The sequence below is a fragment of the Aythya ferina genome (assembly GCF_964211825.1).
Source record: "Aythya ferina genome assembly, chromosome: 6".
Lineage (NCBI taxonomy): Eukaryota > Metazoa > Chordata > Aves > Anseriformes > Anatidae > Aythya > Aythya ferina.
Window position 1 is genome coordinate 14,034,567 of NC_140303.1, and position 24,166 is coordinate 14,058,732.

Here is a 24,166-nt window from a genome sequence, read left to right on the forward strand (position 1 = left end):
TCATTAGCCTGTCATATTCACTACCTGAAGAGTGATCTGCCACTGTCAGAGCCTGAAAAACAGTGCTGGTTTTCAGCAGATCTGTTGCTGCCAGTACTGGCACTTTTAAATATCTCCAGTCTGATACTGATGGGAATTTAGTGAGTTAGGTAAGCTTTCTGAGCCTGCCTCAGCCCTGCTGTGATGTCTGCCTTCCCGAGCTCTGAAAACAAGCAGTTTCAGCCCCAAAGCTGAAGTGACTTCCTTTCTCCAGGGCTTGTGTAGTCTCTGGGGACCTCAGGTGTTGGCAGTAGCACTGTGTGCAGGAGGGCTTGGCAGCGGTGAGCTGGTGGCAGGGGCACTGCATGTTTCCCAAACTGTTTTGCTGGCCTCACCCAACAAGTGTGTGTCTCTGCCCGTTCTCTCAGCTGAGGCACCACCTATGTCAGCAAGCAGCGGGACACAGCAGGAGCAGTGCTGTAGTGCAGACCAGGTGGTGCAGATGCCTCCTCTGTCTTTGCAGTCTGTTTCTTTTTCACTTCAGCAAAGTTCTGCTTTCCTCTGTGGGTGCAGTGCAAAGGTGTGTGCTGCACTTGCAGCAGCTGGGGGCACTCATCTGGAAGGAAGACATGTGCTCTTCCTCCCTGATGAGAGGCACCAGTTCTGCTCTACCTTCTGTGTAAGGCAAAGCTCCTGTTTATTTCCAGCCATGGTGTTGCTAAGACAGGATCAGCCTTACTGCCAGCAATGTGTGCGTAAACCTCTTGTTTCACCCCCTGATGCTGCTCTGGTTGCTGGCCAGGGGACGGGACAGCCTGCCCTGGGTCTGGCCAGACGTTGCACTGCAGTTCTCTGCTGCTGCAGTGCTGTGAGGGTGTCTTGGGGAGGGATTCCTCATGTGTGAGCACTGGCAGTGCAGTGGGGCAAAAGGCAGGTGTGTGCCAGACAGCCTCACCTGCAGAGCCTTGTGCAGCGCGTTAAACCACTCTGCTAACCTCAGGTTCAGGTCTGAGGCAGGGTTGTGAGCATTACGGATCCCCTAACCTTGGGATGCTCTGGGACACAGTGTCCTCGGGCATTGTCCTCACACATGGCCTTAGGTCTGTACAAGTGCTCAAAATGGCTGACAGAGAGCAGTAGCAGGAACTGGTGAGAATGTTAAAAATGTGGTAGAAGTAACTTGGATGCTAAACAAGTTCTCGGCAAATGAGTGCTACCCTAGCATGGCAGAATTGCCTTTTTAAATTCCTGATGGAGCAAGAGATACCTTTCTTGTATGCATGTTTCTGACTGAGTGTCCTCTTTCCTCCTCGTGAGGAGGCAGATAAGCTGGTCTCTGCTGGAAGGCAGGGCATTCTGCTGATGGAATCTTTGTGAAGTAAAAAACCATGGCGACATCCACAGTCATCGTTATTGTGAATTTATGAGTAGAGATGTTGCTGTGTTGTTCCTGTGCGTGAATGCCTAACTTACAGGTGTGTCTGGTCTGGATGGCAGGTGCAGACTGAAAAAAGACGGGCACAGGCTTCAGGGAAATTGTCCTAGGCTCAGTTTGGGCTCTGCAGAGGCTCATCAGTGCAAGCCTGAGGATGACCCTGCCAGAAGCAGACACATCCCGAATGGCAGCAATCCTGCTGAGGTGCACTGTGTTCCTTTGGCCTCGCAGTTTGGGCAGCCTGGTGGAGCACAGTGGGGGCAACAGCCCTGAGCTTTTTGACTGGCAGCAGTGGTGCCAGGGAGGAGTTGAATCGATGCCCAGTTATCAGCCTACTGCCAGCGTGTGCCATGGTGGCACTCCCGGCTGTGTCCTTCAGATTCCCCTCTGACAGTGCGTAGTAGCCATAGAGGTGCACGGAGCCTGGGACAAAAGGACACATTTTTCACTAGAGCCCAGTTGTGGCCTAGATAACAAAACATTTTTATTCTCATTGTTTCCACACACTCTGGAGGCTGCAGGTGGTAATGTTGTATGGATTCCCCTTTTCCTTGGGCTGAGCCTGGAGACCTTACCAAGGTGCATTCCAGGCACAGAAACTGCCCCCAGCCCAGGAGCCTCGTGTGCTTTCACTTCCAGTTCTGCAGGCTGCTAAAAGCAGGAGGGTTCATGGGCGAGAGAAAAGCTTGGTCTGTTACATGGTTATGCTTTGCCTTTCAAACTAGGAGTGTCTCAAGTTGCCAAGAGCTGCATGGTCTCTGCTGAGCCCCTGTGATGGGACTGGGTTAGTACCACGTGCAAGGTGGTCAGAGCCCACAGCATCACCAGGAGCCTTTCCACTGAGGCCAGTGGGCTCAGAGACAAGCTTCTGTAACCAGCCCCTCTGCGTTACCCCCCCAACTCAGGTCTTGAGTTTTCCTTCTCCTTTTGCAAACAACCCCAGATTGCAGTGGCCACCTGCCTCCAGCCCCATGCTTGTCCCTTGTGTACGGCACCAGGGACTGAGTTTGAGATGAGGCATTCCTGCACACTGCATCCAACCCGGCAGGCACTGGTCAAGAGGCTTTCCTGAGCCACCTGGGTGCTTCTACTCACAAAGCTGCAGGACTTAATAAGCTGCTTAAGACTAGCACAAGCTTAACTCCAAGGAGCCCCTAAGCATACCCAGTCTTTCTTTCCCAGGAGACGTGGTACTGCTCTGCATCTCTCCAGCTTGAGTGGGAGGTGCTCAGCTGCTCCCCACTGGCTCACTCATGCTCAAAGAACTCATGGCAAGCAGCGGTGACCATGGCGATGAAGGCTACAAACTCCTGGAAGTCACACTCTGCATCCCCATTGCTGTCCAGCGCCTCCATGACTTTGTCCACAGTCTCCTGGTCTTTGATCTCCTGAAGGGATAGAAACAGACAGCCGAAGCTGGGAAGGATCAAAGCGAGAGGCCTGGGCAGTAAGATGTCCCTGTTTCTTGGCCACTCCTATGGCTGAATTCTGTCTGGACACATCCCTAACAGTTCGTTGCTGCTTTGTGTGCCTTCTGTGCCTGCAGCTACACCTGCGCAACAGCAGCCCTACTGAACTGGAAATTGCAGCCCCAGGAGTGCTGGTGGGAAGGGGCATCTTGAGTCCCATGGGGCAAGGCTGTCTCCTTCCCAGGGAAGAAAATGTATCTAGTTGCAATCAAATCCCCAGCCCCAACACAGGCTGTTGCCCTTGTCCAGGCACCTCTTGCTCCTGTGGAGCTGTAGGGAAGTGTTTTGCACACTGCTGCGTGAATAAACCCTTTCCCCTGTACGTGCTGCCCACAGGAGACAGGTGAGCAGAGCCAGCAGCTGCTTGGCACGGCTCAGTCAAGCATGCGTTGTGGAGGGCAATACTCACACCAAGGAAATGGGGCAACTCATTGTTAATGAGCTCCTTCAGCTCTGATTTCTTCAGCTTGTGCTTGTCTCCCTCTTTCCCCGAGTACTGGTGGAAGGCATCGATGACGGCGATCATGGCCTTCTCCAGCTCGGACATGGTCACGGTGCAGTCCTGAGGACAGAGGCAGGTGATGGGTGCGTTAGCTGAGTCGAGCAGCAGTGATGCCTTCTGCTGTGCAGCGTGCTGCTCTGGGCTGCCCCCCAGCATCTGCAGTGCCACCCCCTGCACTCCAGGAACGTTGCAGAACAACCCCCCGCATTTGCTCTCACTTCAGGGAGGAAGATCCCAAGAGACCTCGGCTCTGTCTCGGAGGGCCCTGGAGTCAAGGAGAGCTACAACACAAGCAGTGCCTGTCGTGGTCTATCCCCAGAGCAGGCACAACCCCTGGGACCAACGTGAGTTTGGCGCCTTGGGTCTCTGTTGTGAGCAGGGCATAGACAAGAAAATGAGGTGGAGAGAGATGGCAAAGCCCTGCAGGCTTCCAGCAGACGTTCCTGCATTTCCTGTACACGCAGAGCCAGCTGTCAGATGGGATTGTCTGTTAAACCTGTGTTGCTGATGCCCTTTGGGAAATTCTATGGAGATAAGAAATGGGCTGCAGGAGCATAAAGCACTGGCCTCTGCCCAGGACTGGGGCTTCATCTTAAAAAATGCATTTATTTAATCATACGTGTTGTTGCCTCACCTATTCTTTGGTTCCTGTTGCTTAGCCCATTGCTTTGCCCTGCTTGCTTGGAATGGGAGCAGGCAACGGGGTGAATTTCCGAAACACTCTGCTTTCTACTTCCATGCCATATGCCCCTGCCTCTGCCTTTTCTTGCCTGCAGTTAAATCTCCAACTGAACAGGCGGGGGGATGTAGGCAGGAGTCAATTCTATTGGATGCCAGTGGGAAAAAAAATAAAGACATCTTTAACTTCTTTCCTCCTGCGCTTCCTCTGGAGACCTTCTCGGGAGTATTAATAATTGCAGCATTTTCTGCGGATTTCACAAACAGCCAAACCCAAGATATTCTGAAGGGGAGAAATGCAAAGCACCCAAAGCTGCTGAATGCACTGACACTGGGGGGAAGAAAACAACCAACTATCCAACAACAAAAAGATTGTCTGACGCTCATTTAGTGATAAGCATCTGCCCTGGTGCCTGGCTCCTGTTTCATCAGTGCTGGGCCTGATGCGGAAGGCACTGAAAGCCATCCTGCAGATGCCCTCCCCTCTGCAGCGGTTATGTCTGAACTGCAAGGCTGTTTCCAAACAGTTAGAAAACATTTCTGAAGTATTTAATCTATGCACCCTAAAAGCTGCGCATGTGCTTATGTCCTGCCTGCGCCATGCTGAGCCAGTAGCCAGCAGCACTGCCTGTTTCCCATCCACCGGACCCAGGATTATTTCAGCTCCTTGACGGTCTCCTGCATGAGGGCAGAGCTCTGCTCCAGAACAGCCGTCCCCGAGCCGCTCCCTCCCACCGCACCAGCTTGCCGGCTGCAGCAGTGAAGCACCTGCCCTGCACCCCAGCCCCTCTCACCTCCCTGCTGACGGTGGAGCTGCAGCCGGCCGATGGTCAGGAACACGGCCGGGCCCTGGCACCTGCTGGCTTCTTATGCCCGGGGGCGGAGAGCCCCGAGCCGTGCCGCAGCGCCGGTGGCACCAATGGTAGCTCGGCGCGGGGGTGTCCCGGGCTGCAGAGCCGCACTGCGCAGAGATGCACACAGCACGGCTTTGACTGGCGGCTGGGGCGCAGCAGCTGGCCGTGGGAGCTGCTGCAGAGAAAGCCACCATTGTGAGAAGGAAAAAAAAAAAAAGAAAAAAAAAAAAAAAACAGCAGAGCCAGCCTGGCAGCATCTCTGGTGCTGCAGCTTTCACCCACAGTAAAGGCTGTAGGTTGTGAGCAGCAGCTGGGTCAGGGTCTCCACATTGAGGCTGAGGTTCCCCAAAGCCAGAGCCGACCATGTGGGAAGGATGGAGCCCCCCTTTCTCTGGGGACCCTGTCCCTGGGCTGCAGCACCCTCTGAGACAGAAACATTTTGTTGTGTGTGTCAGAACTTTCTCTTGCTGCAGTTGGTGTCTCTGGCCTCTTGTCCCTTGCTGGGCACCTCTGAGATGGGGCTAGCTGTGTCTCTGTGACGCCCTTTAGTCTTAGGGACAGCAAGAACCTTTACATCGGGGGAGATGACTGTATCAGGCTGCAAGTGTAGAACGACAAAGTTGGTAGCAGCTGCAGTTCCTTTCTGATGCATATAGCTGACAGATGGTGCCAAATCCCTGGGCGTGCCCTCCCGCAGCCTCACAAAAAGCCCCACTGAAGCTTTGAGCTGCAAAGGGCGCCTGCCTGGGGCTGTCACCCAGCCAGGAGCTGTGTCCCCGTCCTTCTGTTTGGGGCCCAGCACGAGGCCATGGTGCACCCGCTGCCCGCTCATGGCCCCCTGCCTGCTCAGAAATCACCTGCCAGACACAGCACCCGCTGCAGGGACTTTTATTCACAAGAACAAGCTGGGGGCTGCCATTCCCGGCAGAGTGGCTCCGCGTCGGTGCCCAGCCCTGAGGGAGGCGAGGTGGGGACCGGGAGCTGCAGGGGGGCTGGTGAGGAGCAGCAGGAGCAGGGAGCAAAGTAATGTCCCCAGTGTGAAACCTGAGTGCACTGACACTAAATGTAGCCCTGACCACTGAAATCTTTGCATTTATGGCATTGTGATCTGCAGCAGTTAGTTACCTGTGCTCTCATAGGACTGGCAGGGCTAGGAGGTGCTTTCGGGCAGTGGTGTCTCCAGAGATGAAGTCATTTGTCAGCAGTGTTGCAATGTTCTATTTTCTAAGGATAAATGTATTGATATAAGAGCTGGGTGTAAGTGGTGCTTTCAGCTATCAGGAAAGAAACAGTACTTTTCTCCATCAATAACAATTTGATTTTGGTAGATACCCTAGCTCAGTAACTGGCCAAGAAATGCATCAACGCACATCATTGCTAGTCCGCGACAACAAGCTCGAAGCTCTGCCTCTTTCTCCCATTTTCTGATGTCATTCCTGATGTTAAAACGGACCTGTATTAAAATGGAACAGAAAAATGAGTATTTGGCAGATCAAAACTTGAACAGTTTTGGAATTCTCTGTCCTGCTTATTATGGCCCCAAGTCATTCCGATGCATATTTTACAGGGAAAGATCTGCTGCACTGGTAGCTAGTGTAGCAAGGAGCAGCAGGATTATGTGCGAACAACAGGAACGTTGGCCCTTTGCTGCTTCTGCAAATGAGCAGCTCCAAGTGACTTTCCAGATCCTCCCCAGGGTCACTGCCCAGCACACAACCCCATCCTGCTCTGGGTCCTCTCCGACCTGGCACAGGTGCCAGGCTGTGCCAGTCTGGGAGCTTGTGTTCATCTCCACACTTAAATTCACCCACTTCCATGCTGTGCAAAGAACCGCTTCCATTATTTTAAAACTCATGGCCGTGGTCTTTCAAAAGGAGACTGTGACCTTGGGGCTTTTTTCCTCAGGGTCACTGCTTTTTTTGCCAGAGCTTTGGGCCAATGTCTTCAGAGAAACAGAGGGTTTTACATAGCCTAAGGCCGAGCGTGATATTTCAGCCCTCTCCTTGTCTCCCCCTTCCCAGTAAAACACAATGTGAGCTCTTCATAGCAGGCCCTGGGAGAAAAGCCAGCGTATTTCTTTGTGTCTCTGGCGTTTGTGGCACCAGGCTCTGCCAGACCACGAGACAAAGGCTGGTGGTCATTGAACTGGGAGAAAAAAGTAATGAAAGGAGAGGAATTTGGGTGGGAGGGGGACGATGTTTCTGCCTCTGCAGGGCTGTGCTTATAGTCCTAGCATATTGGAAGTGGGATTCTGCAGGTTCCCCAGCTCTGTGCCTTGGTCACTGTGTGTGTATGTGAACCAACAAATACATTGGCCAGAGATGAGCTGGGATCCTAGGGGGAAGCCCTAGAAGCAGAAGCAGCAGCACACAGCTGAGAATGGGGCTGGTGCCCATGGAACTCTGGACAGAGACAAGGAAAGGGGCTCAATTCAGTGCCCTGCACATAGGTTCAGGGCCTCTTCAAGTACCTGATGTGTGTTCTCTCAGCACAACCGCGCGTCATGTTTGCAAAGGAACAGCTCTGGGCTCCAGTGCTGGCCCACCAAATAGCCTCCCTTTGGTAGTTCTCATGAAAAACACCAAACAGTTCTGCTGCCACTGCAAATTCTCTGACGCTGAAAACATTGGGATGCTGTAACCTCAGCTGAAACATGGCCTTGCGCTTAGGTCATTCCCTAGCTGAACCAAAGGACTATTCTAGGTTCATTAAAAATATATGAATTTGTTCTCTGTGAAACTGGCCCTGAGAGAAGGCATTACAGCATCAATTTGCAGTGTCCCTCCTGCGCCTGGCACAGGGAGCAACCCCAGGAGGAGAGGACTGCAGGGGGTATAAAGAGGGAAGGTGTGCTGGTGCTGAAGGGTGCTGAAGGCTCACGTCCTTGCAGCTCACATCCAAGCTACAATAACCAGCACAGAGGAAACCAGATGGCGTTTTTTTGTTTTTTGTTTTGTTTTGTTTTCTTTGTTTTTAAGGTGCTTCTAAAATACCTGTGTTTCTGTTGAAAATATTGTGGCTACCAGTGTAGAGTGATTCAGGTCTACCTTCTGTCAAAGCAGAGATGACTGTATTTAGACCATGTTTTGTGAAATTCCTTTGATCAGATCCCTAAATCCCTTTTAAAACAAACTAGATGATATCCCATGGCTTTAAAGTACCGTAGCAATTTTTGGTCTAGAAACATAACAGGTAACAATTGGCAGATGATACCTTCTGAAATGAGTCTCATGTTCTAGACTGAACTATAAGGGGGGGAGTTGTGGTATTTGCTTTTTTGAGCTGACTGTATCCTCACCTTGGAAGAATACTTTCAGCTTCTAATGTCTCTGCCAAGCAGAGCTCCCACAAACAGCAGGAGCAGAGCACTACCCTGTTAACTCTGATCTAAACCTCAGAAATGTAGAAATTGATATAAAAATAATGCCTAGTTACCAGGAGTTTGGCAAGTAAAGTTTCATAACTAAATCTATTTCTAAGGCTGATTCTATAAAGACGGTTCACCTTCCATCACTGACTTTAGGCAAGTATCTTCAGAAATTATCTGAAGATTTTGACAGCCACAGGGAAGTGGAGCTCCTTATGGGACGCTCATCTCAGGCAGACCATTACGACAACTTTTTTTTTTCTTCCAACCAAAATAAATAGGCTAAGTCCCAAATATATCACCCATATCAGTGTTGCAACCAACTGCATGCATTTAAACTGTGCAAAAGCTCCACAGCTCTCCCTAGTGAGGACTGTCAGTACAAGAGTGGAGGTGTTTCTGAGCACGGGTTGAAGATGATGTTTTCCTTACACAACAACCCCTCCAGGGAGTATTCCAGCCCTGCTAAATTATTCAGACAAAATTATACTACTAATGAATGCACCCACGGCTGAACCTGTGTGTGACCTAAGCCTTATTTATAGAATAAATACCAAATTATTTCTCTAATTTCTAAATAAAATTAATAAATCACTGTATTCTTCCCAGGTAATCCCTGATCTTATGCAGGACATGAGTGAAAAGCTATTTACTGGCAAAGGAGTATTTAAAATTCAACTTACAGTGTGTGCGTATATACAGTTGCATATATTAATTCACAGGCATGTTTCTGTCCCGGGTTGCTGATGAGTGCCACATTTGGAAGTAAGAGTTTGCATCCCTGCTGCCTCTCCCTTGCTCCCCAAGGCTCCAGACACTGCTTTGTGATGCACTGCACAGCCAGAGTCCCTACCTCCCAGGCATTAAAATCAAGGTTGGATGTTAATTGCAAGTATTTATGGCAATGAGTTTGGGTTTTCAACCTGAACTTCTCACTGTCTCAGGTCTGATATTACCTCTGCAGTACGAGGAAATCCAGGTAAGCAGGAATGGATTTTACTGCCAGATTTAAGTTAGTCTGCATTGAGTCCCCACCCGTCTCTTTCAACAAAAGGCAGCAGCAAGTAAAGCATCCCTGGCTAACATGCTTCCTTTCAGTAAGTTTTTACAGTGGGTGTCACAAACTGTACACATCCTTGGAGGGACAGATACAGTATAGGAACTGTGTTTGCAGGAGGAAAGGGGAATTGGTTCATGCTGAGGACACGTGCTTCAAGTCATTGTCACCGCAGTCCTGGGATGGGACAGCAGGGCACATTGCACAGGGTGTGGAGTGTGGGGTGGGGAGGAACAGACGCAGCCTGGCACATCTCCATCACTGGGTCTGATGGCAGATAGCACTCCTGCCCCCACGCTGGCAGTACCTGAGCTCAACCTGTTTGTGGGGGTCATCAGCAGGGCCCTGAACCTTCTGCCCTGCAGCAGCCCCTGTGGGGATGTGACCCCACACACTGGCACCCACGCACATTGCCTGTGCTGAGGGCACCCCGTCAGGGTTCATGGCTGGGACACCTGACTCAACCCATCACTTGACGCCAGCGCTGAGGCCACCACCCATCCTCACCCCAACCTTGACTCTGTTTCTCTAAGGGGTGGCAGACCTTTGTTTCAGTACTGTATGCGACATGTGTCTGTACTCCCGCTGCTCCATAGTGACATGCAAAACTAACAGAACGGTTTATGGGTGACACGCCTGCCTGTCACACCTTTGTTGTCCTGGCAGGGCCCTGTATTTAAGGAGTGCCCAAAAGCCAGCCCCGCTACCTTGGGCTGCTGTGCGAGATTGACAGTCGGAGCTACAGCGCTTTCAGACGGGGCTGTTCTGCAGCGTAGGTAAATGGAAACAGTCCCTGAGGTAGCAGTGTCGGGGGGTTGGAGGGCAGATGGCACCAGGGCTGGCACTGGGACTGCCCACAGTCCCTCGTGGTTGGGCACAGGCTCAGCATATTCCCCAGTGCCTGGAGAGGAGGTGTTGGGCTGGGGTTGGTTTAATGATGGAAGCTGTGTGTCCAGGTTGCAACAGGTGTTGCAGGGGTGAGGGCAATTGCTCCCAGGGTCTCCAAAAGGGATGGGATGGCTGTGGGGAACTGCAGAGGCTCCAGCCCAAGTGTTGCCTCAGTGCTTGGGGGTATGTGGGGCTTCACCTGGGACGGTGGCTCACGGCTACCTGCAGAAATGCAGTGCCCCAGGAGAAGCTCCGCACCATGGCTGTGCACTGTGGTAGCGCACTGACAGAACCTGTTCTTCCCTTGCAGCTCAAAGGCCGTGAGAAGATGTCAACCCCCCACCCAGGTGAGCACCCATGGGTCTGGGTCCACGCTGTGGACAGCGCGCACTGTGGGGGCTTTGGGAAGGGCTCGGTGCAGCCATCACAGGCACATGCACTCCCAGGCTGCTCCTGCCCCACATGTCCCCATTGCACTGCCAGGGGACCTGGTCCTGCTAGGTGCAGTAGCCAGGGTGGTGCCAGGAGGTGCTGTGCCTACCAGGAGAGCCCTGTGGCATCGCTGCAGTTCCTGATGTGTCTCCTCTTCCTGCAGGACCACACGGAGGGCCGCCACCACCACATCCTGGGCCAGGGGGGCCACCGCACCCAGGGCCTGGAAAACCTGCACCACATGGACCGGGCCCCCACCCGCCGAGTCCCCACCCCCCAGGCCCCCACCCACCGGGCCCCCACCCCCCAGGCCCCCACCCACCGGGCCCCCATCACTAGGCAGTGAGGTGCCAGCAAGCGGCTGCTCCCTCGGGTGTGCCTCCACCCCACCGCCAGGAGCAGGCTGGGTGAGGGGGCTGCTGCTGCTCCTGCTGCTCCTCACCGGCTCCCCTGCAGCTCTCCATCCCCACCGGGCTGCCAGGGGCCCACAGGGGCCTCGCCTCCCCTCAGTGCTGGGCACCAACGTGGAGCCACTCAGCCGGGAATGGCAGCCCCCAGCTTGTGCTTGTGAATAAAAATCCCTGCAGCGGGTGCTGTGTCTGGTGGTGATTTCTGAGCGGGGGGGGGGGGGGGGGACGGGACCGTGAGCGGGCAGCGGGTGCAGCACGGGCTCGTGCAAACAGGACGGGGACAGCTCCTGGCTGGGTGACAGGAGCTCCGAGCTTCCGCGGGGCTCTGTGAGGCTGCGGGGGATCACGCCGGGTGGCCGTACCCTGCTGGGAGCCCCCGCACGGCTCCCGCCGCCAATGGGGCCGCCCCCACCGGGGCGGGGCGGGGCGGGGCTGCGGGGGCGCCTGGTGGCCCGATTGGCGGCCGCCCGTGAGGCCATGTGGGCCCAGCGCCGCGCGGCCCCGCTACGGCCCGGCCCAGCCCCAGCTGCGGCCCGGCGGTGCTGATGGCGATGGCGGACGGCGGGTGAGTACCGGCGCGGCGCGGCGCGGTGCTGTGCGGCGGTGGTGGCCTCCCCCGCGGCTAACGCTGCCCGTCTCCGGCAGGGCGGTGCGGAGGCGCGGCGGCCCGCGGCGCTCGGCGGCAGCCACGGCGCTGCCCGCCTGGCGGCTGCGCTGCGAGGGCGGCCGGCAGCGGTGGCGCTACCTGGGCGACGGCGACGGCGAGGGCGAGGGCGAGCCGGCCGGGGAGCGGCGGGCGCAGACGGCGCTGGAAGCGCACTGCCTCGGCCTGGACACGGTGCGGGGCCGCCGGGCTGCGGGTGCGGGGTCCGGGGGCGCTCCCCGCGCTGAGCCGCCGTCTCCCCGCAGGACGAGCTGCTGCGGCCCTTGCCGCCGGCCGGCACGGCGCGGGAGGCGGCCCTCAACGGCATGCACTTCTACGCCGGGCTGCAGGCCGAGGACGGGCACTGGGCCGGCGATTACGGCGGGCCGCTCTTCCTGCTGCCAGGTGGGTCCCGGCACGGCGTCGTGGTGCCGGGGGGCTGCGGGTCGCCACGCCGTGATCCGCTTGACAGGGCGGTTGGGCTGTCCGTGGTTGCAGGGCTCCTCATCACCTGCCACACCGCCAAGATCCAGCTGCCGGAGGGGTTTCAGGAGGAGATGGTGCGCTACCTGCGCTCTGTGCAGCTCCCGGACGGAGGCTGGGGCTTGTGAGTAGCGAAGCTGTGCTTTTGTGGTGCTGTGTCTGAGCTTCAGCACGTGGAGCTGCCGCTTGACCTGCCCAGGCTCGGGAAGCGGGGTGTTACACCTGCGGTACCCACAGAGGGCTGGGCCTGCTTGTGAAGGGCTATGGGTGTGTCCCTTGTCACAGAGGCCGCAGCTCTGGCTGCTCTGTGGCATTTTATCCTGCTGCAGGGCAGTACAGAGCGTTGTTCTGCCAGGGTTACCTGAGTCTCCCTTTCCCTCAGTTATCCCTGGCATGGCACTTCAGCCCAACGCAGAGAGCCATGTGCCTAATGGTTGTGTCCAATGGCTGCGCTGTCTCTGTGTGTGCTCTCAACAGGCACGTGGAGGACAAATCAACAGTGTTTGGCACAGCACTCAACTATGTTGCCCTGAGGATCCTGGGGCTTGGACCAGATGACCCTGACATTGTGCGGGCCCGTGTCAACCTGCACAGCAAAGGTCAGCTCTGTTGTGCCCAGCACAGCAGTTTTGGGTGACATCTGGATTTTCAGTTATGGTGGGAAAGTCTGTTCCTTTTTTGGACCGCTGCCTGCCTAGCCCTTTTCTGGGAAGTGTGTCGCAGCCTGAGTGACACGCTCCCAAACCTGGGGAGAGGCAGACCCTCGAAGGTGGGAGAGGGCAGGGAGCTGATGTGGCTGCGTTAACACTGAAAGCTAATATCCATCTCTGCAGGAGGTGCTGTGGGAATCCCTTCGTGGGGGAAGTTTTGGCTGGCTGTCTTGAACGTTTACAGCTGGGAGGGAATGAACACGCTTCTCCCGGAGATGTGGTATATGTCCCCTTCGACGTGCATGTGGGGAGTGTTGTTAGTCCTGCCACCAGGCTCAGTCCAGAGCTGCACAAGGCATTGGTGTTTGCTGGGGTAACTCCAGCTGTGGCCTGGATCTGGGGCTGCTCAGACAGCTTGTGAGCTGGGAGGCTAGCAGCAGGGTCAGCTGACAAGTAGATAGCACTGAACGCTGCACTGAAGGGATGCAGGAGCTCAGCCCCACTAGCTTCCCCCGTAAGATCCATGATGCATCCATCCAATAGCGTGCTCCTTGCCAACAGCGCCTTCCACTCCTGTGGCCAGGCAGAACTAGGCCCTAGCAGAGCAGAGCTTGCCATGTGTACGGCTGCCAGCTCAAACTCCGCTGTCACTCAGAGTATCCTCAGTAGTCAGCTGGTGTCAGAGAAGGGAAGTGTACGGCATTTTCCCGGGAAGATCAGAGGCTGCACAGTGCCAAGGGCTGCTGGTGCTTTGTCAGCGGATACATTTGACAGTTTGCACCTCCACCTTCAGAGTAACATGGGGAAGAGCAGGGCCCCTGGAATGAATTCTCCCTGAGCTTGGGATGCTCTTTGCCCTGTCTGAGCTGGGCCAGGAATGGTGTCTGATGACCCTACTGGAGCAGGATCAGCCCAGGCGGAGAGGGTCCAAGTGGGGTCAGGCAGTGTGAATGTTCCCTTCCTTTTTGCTGGAACTGTAACCCGCAGTAGAAGGCCTAGCCACAGAGGATGGGGAAAGCCGTGTCCCGCCCTGGCTGTCCCCCTGCTGACCCATCATCTTTGCATGCCTCTCTTGGCCCTCCCTGTTGATTCCATAGCACATTCTCTGTTATGAACAGGCTGCTCCCTACGTGGTTCCCAGCGCATCCATCCCGACTCTGGTGCCACTGCCGCCAGGTGTACCTCCCCATGAGCTACTGTTACGCCAAGCGTCTGTCAGCAGAAGAAGATGAACTCATACGGAGCTTGCGGCAGGTGAGGAGCCGGCCCTCCTGGGACTCCCTAACGAGGACATGTAGCTCCCTGACTGCCTGCTGTGCCAGCCACATCTTTAGAGCCAGACTGTGTTTCATCAAGTGGCAGCTCTCGTGCCTGCATGGACAAAGCAGTCCAGGCAGCTGAGCAAACTTCCTGCAGCGAGCTGCCTCTGGGTATTTTTTCCCAGCTTGCCAGGCTGATCACCTGTATTGTCTTCTGCCAGGAGCTGTATGTGCAAGACTACGCCAGCATCGACTGGCCAGCCCAGAGGAACAACGTGGCTGCCTGTGATGTCTACACCCCGCACAGCTGGCTGCTGGAGGTCGCCTATGGTGAGTGTGGTGTTGGCTGGGGTGGGAGGGTCCTTGCTATGAGACTGCCCTTGAGTAGGCTGGTGGTGGAACTGAAGCTTTCTTGTACTAAGGGGGCTCTTTAAGGTCTGCTGCCAGTTCCTGGTGCATGCCCTGCAGCTGGAATGGAGACACTGATTGTTTGGTCTTTGGGCCTTTGCTACCGTGGTAGCAGCAGGACCTTGTGTCCTGGTCCTCAGGCCGCTCTGTGGCAGAGCAGTTCCAATTCTTTCCTTGGCTGGTCATCATGTGAGCTGGTCATCATGTGCAGCTGGCCACAGCAAGTAGATCTGTCCACGTGGGGTGAACTTTTCTCTGCATGTCCCTTTCTTTTCCTGCAGCTGTCATGAATCTGTATGAGGCCCACCACAGCACCTACCTGCGGCAGCGAGCCATTGTGGAACTCTATGACCACATCAAAGCTGATGACAGATTCACCAAATGTATCAGCATCGGTCCAGTAGGTTACGTGATATCCTTTCAAATTCTTGCTCTTGTCTCTTTAGGAACCTGCTTGGGGTCCCACAGTCCTTTACAGTTGTGGTGTGTAACCAAAACCTTTGAATCTTGCTCAGGCACAACTCCTGCTGTTCCTAATGCTCAAGACCTTAGTGCTAATAGGACACAAGAGAGGCAGAGGGCATGGGGAGAGCTGTGGCCCTAGTGTGGGTACCTCTCCTTGTGGTCCAGGGACATGATTTGAGGGGAAGCCCTGGAGTAATCTTGTGGAATCTGCCCCACCATCTGTTACAGTCAGAGTGATGCCACAGAGAGAGCTGTAAGGGTGAAGCTCAGGACCTCTAGCTGGGTGTTGGGTGGGAGAGATGTGTCTGGGGCTGGAAGATGCTGTAGCCAGAGCAGTGACAGTGCTGCTTTCAACAGATCTCTAAGACCATCAACATGCTGGTTCGCTGGTTTGTGGATGGGAAGAACTCCCCAGCTTTTCAGGAGCATGTTTCCAGGATCCCTGACTATCTCTGGTAAGGACTGAGTGTGATCCACCTGGCATGGCGTGGGGCTCTGATCCCTGTGCTTTTGGCACACTGTGGCTCCCAACCCTCTTCCTGGTGCTTGTGCTGTGCCTGTGCTGCAACAGTTTTCTCTCCTCCCACAGGCTGGGCCTTGATGGCATGAAGATGCAGGTAAGGTGCTGTGGGATTCCAGCTGTGACTAAGAGGGACCCTGGCATGCTGGGAAAAGACATGCCCCTGCCTGCCCTGTGGCTCAGAGGCTCTGATACTGCATGTGAACTGAGCTGTGCTTATCTGGCGGCTGTCGTGTTGTTTTGCTCAAAATCGCTAGCCACCTCTTCTGTTACTGCTGTGCACAGAGCAGGCTGAAGCAGCTTTCTCATTTCCCGTTCCTCTGTTGTTAAAACTATCCACTTTCTTCCAGGGTACAAATGGATCCCAGCTGTGGGATACTGCCTTTGCTGTCCAAGCCTTCCTGGAGGTAAGACTTCCCTGAGTGTTGCATGCTGTCTTGGGAAAAGGCAGTTTTCTAAAATACTGCCCAGATCTCTGCCAAACAGATTGTGGCATCACATCATACAGCCGCATCAGGCAGATGCTCCTTCTCAAAGAGCCTCTTGGTTGTGGCATGCAAGCTTTCCAGAACAGCTGGTACAACCCATCTTTGCCAGTTGCTTTTCAAGTGGGATGTCACAGTGCCATATGAATGGGTCAGGTTAGATTTCCCTGTTGTCCCTGTTGCTGCAGTCTTGTGATAAAACCCTGGCCCTTCCTCCTTGCTGTGCGTAGCCTCAGAGCATTTCTGTCTGTCAGAAACAGCAGGCAGGCCTGCTTTCCTACAGAAGGGCAGAGGTAGCTATGGTGGGTGTGTGTTTTGGAGGGTGTTGTGGTTGCCCAGGTAAGCCCCCAGCCTGGCGGTATGAAGGGCAGTCATTAATGGCACCAAGGCCAGCAAGATCCCAGCATACCCTCTTCCTCCTGAGGGGCACGTTTGGTGGCCAGAACTCCTTGCTGACTGTGCGCTCTGTTTCTAGGCGGAAGCCCAGAAGATACCTGAATTCATGTCCTGCCTTCAGAATGCCTATGACTTTCTCAGGTTCACCCAGGTGAGCAGAACCAGATGGTGGTGTCCCTGCCATGCTGGCTGTGCAGACTTGGCTTCTTCTGAGAGCCCAGCTGAATACCTCCATTCCCTCTGAAGAGCTTTTCTTCAAGGCTAGACTAGCAAAGCCCTGGGAACAGCTGCCTGTTTGCCGTGCCATCTTGGTGGGAGCAAGCTTTGCAGCTTGGAGAGGATCTCGGCCAGCCCCAGGCCTTGCTGTGAGGTCCTGTGGGATGTGTGAGTTGGCTGCCTTGGGCCAAAGGAGGCTGGAAAACAGAGCTCAGCCTCTCTGGTGCCCACGTATTTGAGGTGCCCTTCTGGGAAACTCAGCCTTTTTTGCTAGTGACTGCAGAAGCTCCTGCTAGCCAGGCCAGTGGCTCAAGGTGGAGAGGTCACCAGCAGCTTCATGCAGAAGCAGGTGTAGGTCTTACTCACGGTGCTGTCAATGGGACCCCTGAAAATAGATGTCTCACCGCCAGGAAAGAAGCCAAGAGGGGGCTTTAGCCATGCTGAAACCAGGCAAAAATTTGTTTTCTCTTCAGCATTCTCTGCTCCAGAGCTGACTGCTTTCCCCATCTGCCTTCCTCAGTAAAGGATAAATGGTGTGCAGTTCCACAGGACTCTGTATCTTTGATGGTTTCAGTCTATAGCCCTGCAGGCAGGCAACTTCAACCTGTCCTCACTTGTTTCTTGTTTTCACAGATTCCAGAGAACCCACCTGACTACCAGAAATATTACCGCCATATGAACAAGGTGCAGTGGCTGGAGCTGGCCTACAAAGGGTGCATGCACAGGGCTGAGATTTGGGCAGAGGGGATGGAGTGAATGAGGAGCAGTGCCTTCCCCTGCACAAGAACAGCAAGTTCAGGAGAAGACGCTGAGTCCTTCTGCCCCTTTTCAGGGTGGCTTCCCCTTCAGCACGCGGGACTGTGGCTGGATTGTGGCAGATTGCACGGCAGAGGGGCTGAAGTCAGTTATGCTGCTGCAGGAGAAGTGCCCCTTCATAGACAAACTTGTTCCCCCTGAGCGCCTCTTTGATGCTGTCAATGTGGTAAGTGCCGCAAAAATTAGACTGGGGTAAAAGCAGGCAGCTACACCCAGGTAAAATAAGAGAAGTCAAGGCTACATCTAGTATTACTAAGCCATTGTAAGGCCAATGTGGTCATAGGCTCATAAAATATCCCAAGTTAGAATGGACCCACAAGGATCATTGAGTCTACCATCTGACTCCACACAGGACCACACAAAGATCAGACAGTGTGTCCAAGAGCACTGTCCGAATGCTTTTTGAGCTCCAGCAGGTTGGTGCTATGGCCACTTCCCTGGGGAGCCCGTTCTAGTGCCTAACCACCCTCTCAGTGAAGGATCTTTTCCTGATATCCAGCCAGAACCTCCCTGTTCATGCCATTTTGTAGGGTCCTATTGTTGTCACCAGAGAGGAGATAAGCACCTCCCCTGCTGTTCCCCATCACAAGGAAGCTGTAGGCCCCATGAGGCCTCCCCTCTTCTCGAGGCTGAACAAACCAAGTGACTTCAGCCACTCCTTGTATGTCTTCCCATGTAGACCCTTTACCATCTTTGTAGCCCACCTTTGGACAATTTGTAATAGTTTTACATCCTTTTTTTTTTTTTTTTTTTTACTGTGGGGCCCAAAACTGCGCATAGTACTTAAGGTGAGGCTGCACCAGTGCAGAGTAGAGTGGGAAATGCAATGGTCTGGATTGGACCTGCCTGTCAATGTGGTTTGAGATGTGGTTAAACCCATGTGAGTTTGACTTTGTCCTCGCAACTGACTTGGGACCTGACTAGGGGTACTGCCTGTGAGTCAGCCCCATCCCCTCACTCTGCTTGTCTGTGCAGTTGCTGAGCATGAGGAACTCGGATGGAGGCTTTGCCACATACGAAACCAAGCGAGGAGGTCACTTGCTGGAGTTGCTGAACCCCTCAGAGGTGTTTGGTAAGGGGAACTGTGTGGGCCCAGTTATCCTGCCCAGTGTGAAGGGGCTGGTTTTACCCTGTGCCCTTCTGTGGGCTATACACATGCTGTGAGTCTTTGGGAAAGGTTGGTAGCATGTGTCTTGGTGAGCTCCCCAGGAGAGGGACTGTTGCACTGATATTCTTGTCCTGCTGGCAGGTGACATCATGATCGACTACACCTACGTGGAATGCACCTCGGCTGTCATGCAGGCCCTGAGACACTTCCAAGAGACGTACCCTGAGCACAGAGCCGCAGAGATCAGGTGAGGCACTGGGAGGGGAGTTGAGTAGGGGAAAAAACAGGCTGCAATGACCCACAGTGCCTGCAGTGGCCTCTGCTGGCACAGTCCTTGCTGAGCAAGGGCTCAGGGTTCTTGCCCGGCCTCTGCACTGGACTGGAGCAGCCCCTGGACTGGCCCTTGGTGCATTCAGGGCTGAGATGCCAGTGACATGTCCAAACGAGAGTGCTCCCAAGATGCTAGCGCACAGACTCACTCAAGGAAGAGGGCACAGGCAGTTTGGGATCATGCTGGGAGAAATTGGTGGATCATCTGCTGCCTTCTTGACTTAGCAGTTGCCTTGATCTTGCAGCCAGTTGTAGGCTACATCCCCGCTTGCATGCTGGCACGTAACAGAAAAATGCCCCACTGGTGCATAGTTTGACTCAGATTCTGTGTGGCACCACCTGTCTGCTTTCTCTTGCCAATCAAGCCTTTAATCATGTGACCCATCAAATCCTCAGAGATGATGGCAAATGGCTCTACAAAGCAGCCCACAGGGTTTGGGCTGCTTCTGCATCAGGTGTTTTTCTCTTGTCCAGAGACACTCTACAGAAGGGCCTGGACTTCTGTCGCAAGAAACAACGAGCTGATGGGTCATGGGAAGGGTAAGCCGTTGTTCCTACTGCTCAGTTCTCCCCTGGCTGCTCTAGCATGATGGGCCACAGGGGGCAGCATTAATGGCTGGTAGGGTGTGTAAGAACACGCATGTACATGCTCATCTCCCTTGGGGGTTGGGGTGGCTCCAACTCTTCCCATCCCAGTGCATCAGCTGATGCCTGAGCAATCTGGGAACAGGTGCTGGTGGTACTGGGCACAGTTGTGCCATAGGCGCAAGCAGGCTGCTGTTCTGCCTGGTTCTATTGTTGCTGTGGATGTAGCGGTGTCACAACCTGCCTCTGTCCCAGTACCCTTAATACTGGTCTCCCCTCCCTCCTAGGAGCTGGGGAGTTTGCTTCACATATGGCACCTGGTTTGGTCTGGAGGCATTTGCCTGTATGCAGTACAAATACTGTGATGGGTGAGTAGGGGTTAGGCAGCTTCTCTGCCTTTGTCTCTGGGGTAGGGTGGGATCAAAGGGTGGGTCTGGGTGGACACACTGTCTGCCCATGAGCACTCCTGCCCAAGATACCATGCCTCCCAAATCTAGTATGATTAGAGCACTTACTTTCTGAGCCTTGAGCTCTTTGGAAGGTACCTGCTATGGGCAGGGTGAAGCACAGCTCCCATTTGTGTCTGGGAAACACATGCAAGCTCTCCTTTGTACCCAACCCTGTCTTATTGTCTGTCTTTGCAGGGTGGCATGCAGAGAAGTGGCCCAGGCCTGCCAGTTCCTGCTCTCCAAGCAGATGACAGATGGTGGGTGGGGAGAGGACTTCGAGTCATGTGAGCAACGCAGATATGTGCAGAGTGCCACCTCACAGATCCACAACACGTGTTGGGCCCTGCTGGGGCTCATGGCTGTCAGGTAAGAGTGGCCTTTACCTGATACCGCATGGTCCAGTGAAATGGAAAATACCTTCTGAATTACGTGGAAAGGCTGGCACAGGCCCTGGGCCCTGCTAGTGTGGGCCATGCACCCAACCACATTTCTTGGTCACACACCTCTGCAATGGGGGACTGACCAAAGCTGTGGTCCAGCCAGTGAGGCTGTTGATGCCAGAAGAGGGAGAGCCGGAGGAAAGCAAAGGTCTTGAGAATCTTGCTGTATTTGTAATGCCTGGTACCCTGGAGTTGCATGACTTGGTCAAGTCTGGGGCAGACTGGAGGTGGTTGAGTTCCCTAAGCACTTGGGTAGGGGTATGCAGACAGTTTGGATGACACTAAGGTGACTGTATTTCCTTTGTACTCTGCAGGTACCCTGACATTGACGTGCTGGAAAGGGGCATCCAACTGTTGATCAATAAGCAGCTGCCCAACGGCGACTGGCCTCAGGTATGTGGATTCCCTCTTCTCTCTCCAGGGGCTTCCCCAGTGTTGCACATGTCCTGGGCATCATGCAGCCATTGCAATAGTGCTCTCCCTTACCTGGAAGGGAAGTCATGTGTGGCTTTTGCTGGGAAATTCAGGAACATGATGAGCTCAGCAGTGTCCTGGACATCCTGTGGTCTTGTCACCCACACCACCTTGCTGTCTGTCTGTCTCTCAGGAGAACATTGCTGGGGTGTTCAACAAGTCGTGTGCCATCAGTTACACCGCCTACTGCAATGTGTTCCCCATTTGGACACTTGGGCGTTTCTGCCGGCTGCATCCTAACAGCCCTCTCGCTGAGCAGCTGCAATCCGGACCGTTGGCTGGGGCTGGGAAGACTGTGGAAGCGGCCTTGTCCTCTTGAACCCACACCATGGCCTCTGACCTGCCTCAGGTACCACATGCTGCACAGGGGTACGGGTGCTTCCGGCACAGGATCTTGGTGCTTATCCTAACACACAGACCACTGCCTCTGCCAGGGAGGAGAGTGCTGCCATAGTACCATGGAGTCTCTGCTTTCTGTTGACACTCTTCTTAAAATACACTTTTAAAGGCTCTTGCCAGGTATATTCTTCCTTGTGGAACGTGCACTGAAGTGCCTTTTCAGACCAGTCTGATGTTCTGCAAAGAGAAAGCTGCCAAGCCGTGTTGTTTTACAAATCTAGACAGACTCTCTCTCATCCTGGGTAGAGCAAGGCTGGCTTTGTCTTTTTTGTCTTCTCACCTGTCCTGCACCCCCAGGTTGGCTCTCTGCAGAAGGAGTGTGGGATCTGGGGCTTCTCCTGTGCCTAGCATTGTGATAGACTGCACTGTGAAGTCCCTGGTGAACTGGCCTCTGTTGTGGGTGCCAGCAGGTGCCTTTGAAGTGCTCGCTGCACAGAAGCCTGTGCTGAGAGGGAAGGGTTTCTCTCCTCCCTGAGTTGGGAAAGAGGAGTACTTCACTCACTTTCGCTGCTGTTCTGTCCCACAGCTGGTGGCAGCTGGCTTCCCAGAGCTTCTCAGGTGAAGTCATCAGTATTATTCCCACTTTGGAAAATGGGAAACTGAAGCAGGAAACACTCAGCTGACTAATGTCAGGGCACAGCCTGGGTCTCCTAGGCACCAAGCTTCCCCCATGAAGACATCATACTTCATCCTAACTACCACCCAGACAACCACCAGAGAGTACTACACAAGTACAGAAGGACTGATAATTAGCATACAAAGTGGGGCTGGGCAGAGCTAGGAAATTAATATACATAGATATTGTAAAACTTAATGCATATATAATACTTTAGCCGATAAAAGAGAATGTGAGCGAGCGAAGTGTTGCGTGTGCCTTTGGGAGCTGTCCCACATGCGCCTGGCACCAAAATAAACCACATATCTACTTTGTAACTCATGTGCTTTTGAGTTGTAGAGTTCCTCTGCGAATCAATACCACATAATGCACTCCAAAGAGTTAGTACGAAGCATACTATGACAAAATTATTTGACGCAACAGTGCACAAGAAATTTAAGGGGTTAGAAAATAAATCACTAAAAAATTGAGGTAATAACTACATAGCAGAATAGCATTTAGTAATTAAAATAATTAAACTTACCCCGATATGTGTGATAGGATGAAGGAATGAACGCTAAGTTTAAACAGGTCCCTGCAGAACTCATCGTTCTCAAACGTAATCAATCGGTTCTACTCGCGGCCCGTCGAGGCGGCTCCTACCGGGCTGTGGCACCGCCCGCACCTCAGAGGGATGAGGGGCTCCAGCGATGGCTCCCCGGGGCAGGTAGGACAACAGGGAGAGTGCCAGGGGGCCGCAGGCAGCCCCACCGCCTCCCTCAGGCAGAGCCCAAAATGGCGGCCCCACCGCCACCGACCGTTAGGCGTTGGCGGGTCGCCCCCTGCCGCTACGTTCCCGCGTTCACCTCAGCGGTACCCAACAGCCGCGAGGCTGCTCTTTGCACTTCTCAAACCAACGCCACCTGGCTGCAAGTTGAGAAAGTAACACTTAAAGGAAAAAGCAACGGGAACTTAACCGAATTTTAAATTCCAATGCGTTCTTAGGTCAAAATTCCGAATTTCAGATTTATATTTAAAAGCCATTTGAGACGCAAAGGCCTCGGCTCGAGGGGCCAGCTCCCGCCTCTTGCTAAAAGCAGGAGCCGGGCCGTTAAAGGCAGCAGTCAGATTCCTCACTTTGTACTCCCCAGTAGCTGATTAAATTCACATTTCAGAAACTAACACATCAGTCAACCTACTTGCTAGTTCTCAGGATTTCACTGCACCACTTCAGACTGTGCAAAAGACCAGTGCAACAGCAGGAATCTGGCTGGTGGAGAGAAAAGGAAACCATTATTTACATCATCACCACCACAATTAAAGAAAAAAATGTTTTCCCCTATCATATCTTCAGAGTTTTAATACAATATATAATGTAGCATTGAGGAAAAAAAAAAAAAAGACTGATTTATTTTAAACAAACTAATCATTTGGAAACAGTACATAGTAGTACAATCATTTCTAACAGGAGTTTAGATCAGTTCTTTACTTGCTTTAGATACTTAAAAACAAGAAATTGGCACTAACATTTCTTCATTTTTCTCAACACAGAAATACCCCATTAGAAACAATGGTATAGAAATGCACAGAAACATTTCAATTAAGGCTCCTACAGTGCATGTTCTGTAATTAAACACATGTTCTGTAAACTTTAAAATGTTCTAAAATTTTCCAAGTAACTACAACAAAGAAGCACTGTTAAACTCAAACTCCATTGTGAGGCTTATTGGAATGAAAAGTACCTTGAAAAATAGGTGATTAACCACCAAATTATTTACTTAAGTGTAATTTTAGATGGCAAACCTCAAACCTCATTCATTCATGTACGTTTATACTCGGGTCTTCCAAAAAATATAAACTGGAAAGGCAAGCCTGGTTTGAAATATTGATCTCATTAAGTTAAATAATTTAATCCCTGCTCAACCATCTAAACAAACTATTATATTTCACAATGAGAACAAATCTGGCTCCTAGCTAACATTGCTTTGTTCAAGGGATACTTAGAAGGCCAATTCCTAATAACAATTTCAGAAATTAAATCAGTGATTTCTTTCCTACACTGATTTGATCCCTTAACACTGTTGTGTCTAATCTACACACTTTATGGGAAAAATACACTTTTTATCATGCCAAGATGACAAACATCAATCAGCACAGACATTAATAATAAAGCCATTATTAATCTCATCTTCAGGAGCTCAGTAATTCTGTAAACACCACATTTGAAGAAATTGTGATGCTCATTTCCCACCGTGTTGGAAACCTACATGGGATCACTAAGTAGTGCCTCATCCCCTATCTCCTACAGCCAAATCACAAGAACTTCCGGTATTACAGTGGCAGGGAGCAGCACCCATCTCTCCATTTTAATGTA

General features: G+C 53.1%; 3 protein-coding genes across 11 annotated transcripts in view; 2 read left to right on the plus strand and 1 right to left on the minus strand.

Moving 5' to 3' along the window:
* Nucleotides 1-11,252, plus strand: part of DIP2A (disco interacting protein 2 homolog A) — a 114,045-nt gene extending 102,793 nt beyond the window's left edge. For 2 of the 6 annotated variants that reach the window (XM_084524339.1, XM_084524345.1), the window contains 4 exons: nucleotides 1,477-9,263; nucleotides 10,008-10,117; nucleotides 10,540-10,576; nucleotides 10,825-11,252. The gene's annotated coding sequence lies outside the window, so the exon portion shown is untranslated. The remainder of the gene's footprint in view (nucleotides 1-1,476; nucleotides 9,264-10,007; nucleotides 10,118-10,539; nucleotides 10,577-10,824) is intronic. The other 4 variants (XM_084524343.1, XM_084524341.1, XM_084524342.1 and 1 more) reach the window with 3 other exon arrangements.
* On the minus strand, nucleotides 1,874-22,589 carry S100B (S100 calcium binding protein B; the record flags this gene model as incomplete). 3 transcript variants are annotated; one of them, XM_084524365.1, is made up of 3 exons in its annotated part: nucleotides 1,874-2,802; nucleotides 3,293-3,445; nucleotides 22,337-22,589. In XM_084524365.1, 2 exons carry the CDS (start codon nucleotides 3,428-3,430, stop codon nucleotides 2,662-2,664), a joined length of 279 nt encoding a protein of 92 aa, XP_084380491.1. In that variant the 3' UTR covers nucleotides 1,874-2,661. The 3 variants fall into 3 exon arrangements, with proteins under 3 accessions (XP_084380491.1, XP_084380490.1, XP_084380489.1); XM_084524364.1 differs by lacking the exon at nucleotides 22,337-22,589 and adding an exon at nucleotides 4,858-5,074; XM_084524363.1 differs by lacking the exon at nucleotides 22,337-22,589 and having other exon boundaries at nucleotides 3,293-3,541.
* Nucleotides 11,351-22,134, plus strand: LSS (lanosterol synthase). Of its 2 annotated transcripts, XM_084524353.1 has the most exons (23): nucleotides 11,351-11,636; nucleotides 11,717-11,909; nucleotides 11,981-12,119; nucleotides 12,213-12,321; nucleotides 12,675-12,796; nucleotides 13,031-13,127; nucleotides 13,966-14,101; nucleotides 14,328-14,436; nucleotides 14,796-14,914; nucleotides 15,337-15,434; nucleotides 15,569-15,596; nucleotides 15,850-15,906; nucleotides 16,460-16,531; nucleotides 17,230-17,280; nucleotides 17,429-17,578; nucleotides 18,388-18,484; nucleotides 18,662-18,767; nucleotides 19,325-19,390; nucleotides 19,723-19,803; nucleotides 20,080-20,250; nucleotides 20,639-20,717; nucleotides 20,932-21,147; nucleotides 21,724-22,134. In XM_084524353.1, exons 1-22 carry the CDS (start codon nucleotides 11,617-11,619, stop codon nucleotides 21,115-21,117), a joined length of 2,286 nt encoding a protein of 761 aa, XP_084380479.1. In that variant the 5' UTR covers nucleotides 11,351-11,616; the 3' UTR covers nucleotides 21,118-21,147; nucleotides 21,724-22,134. The 2 variants fall into 2 exon arrangements, with proteins under 2 accessions (XP_084380479.1, XP_084380478.1); XM_084524352.1 differs by having other exon boundaries at nucleotides 20,932-22,134.
* Nucleotides 22,590-24,166: the final 1,577 nt, after the last annotated feature.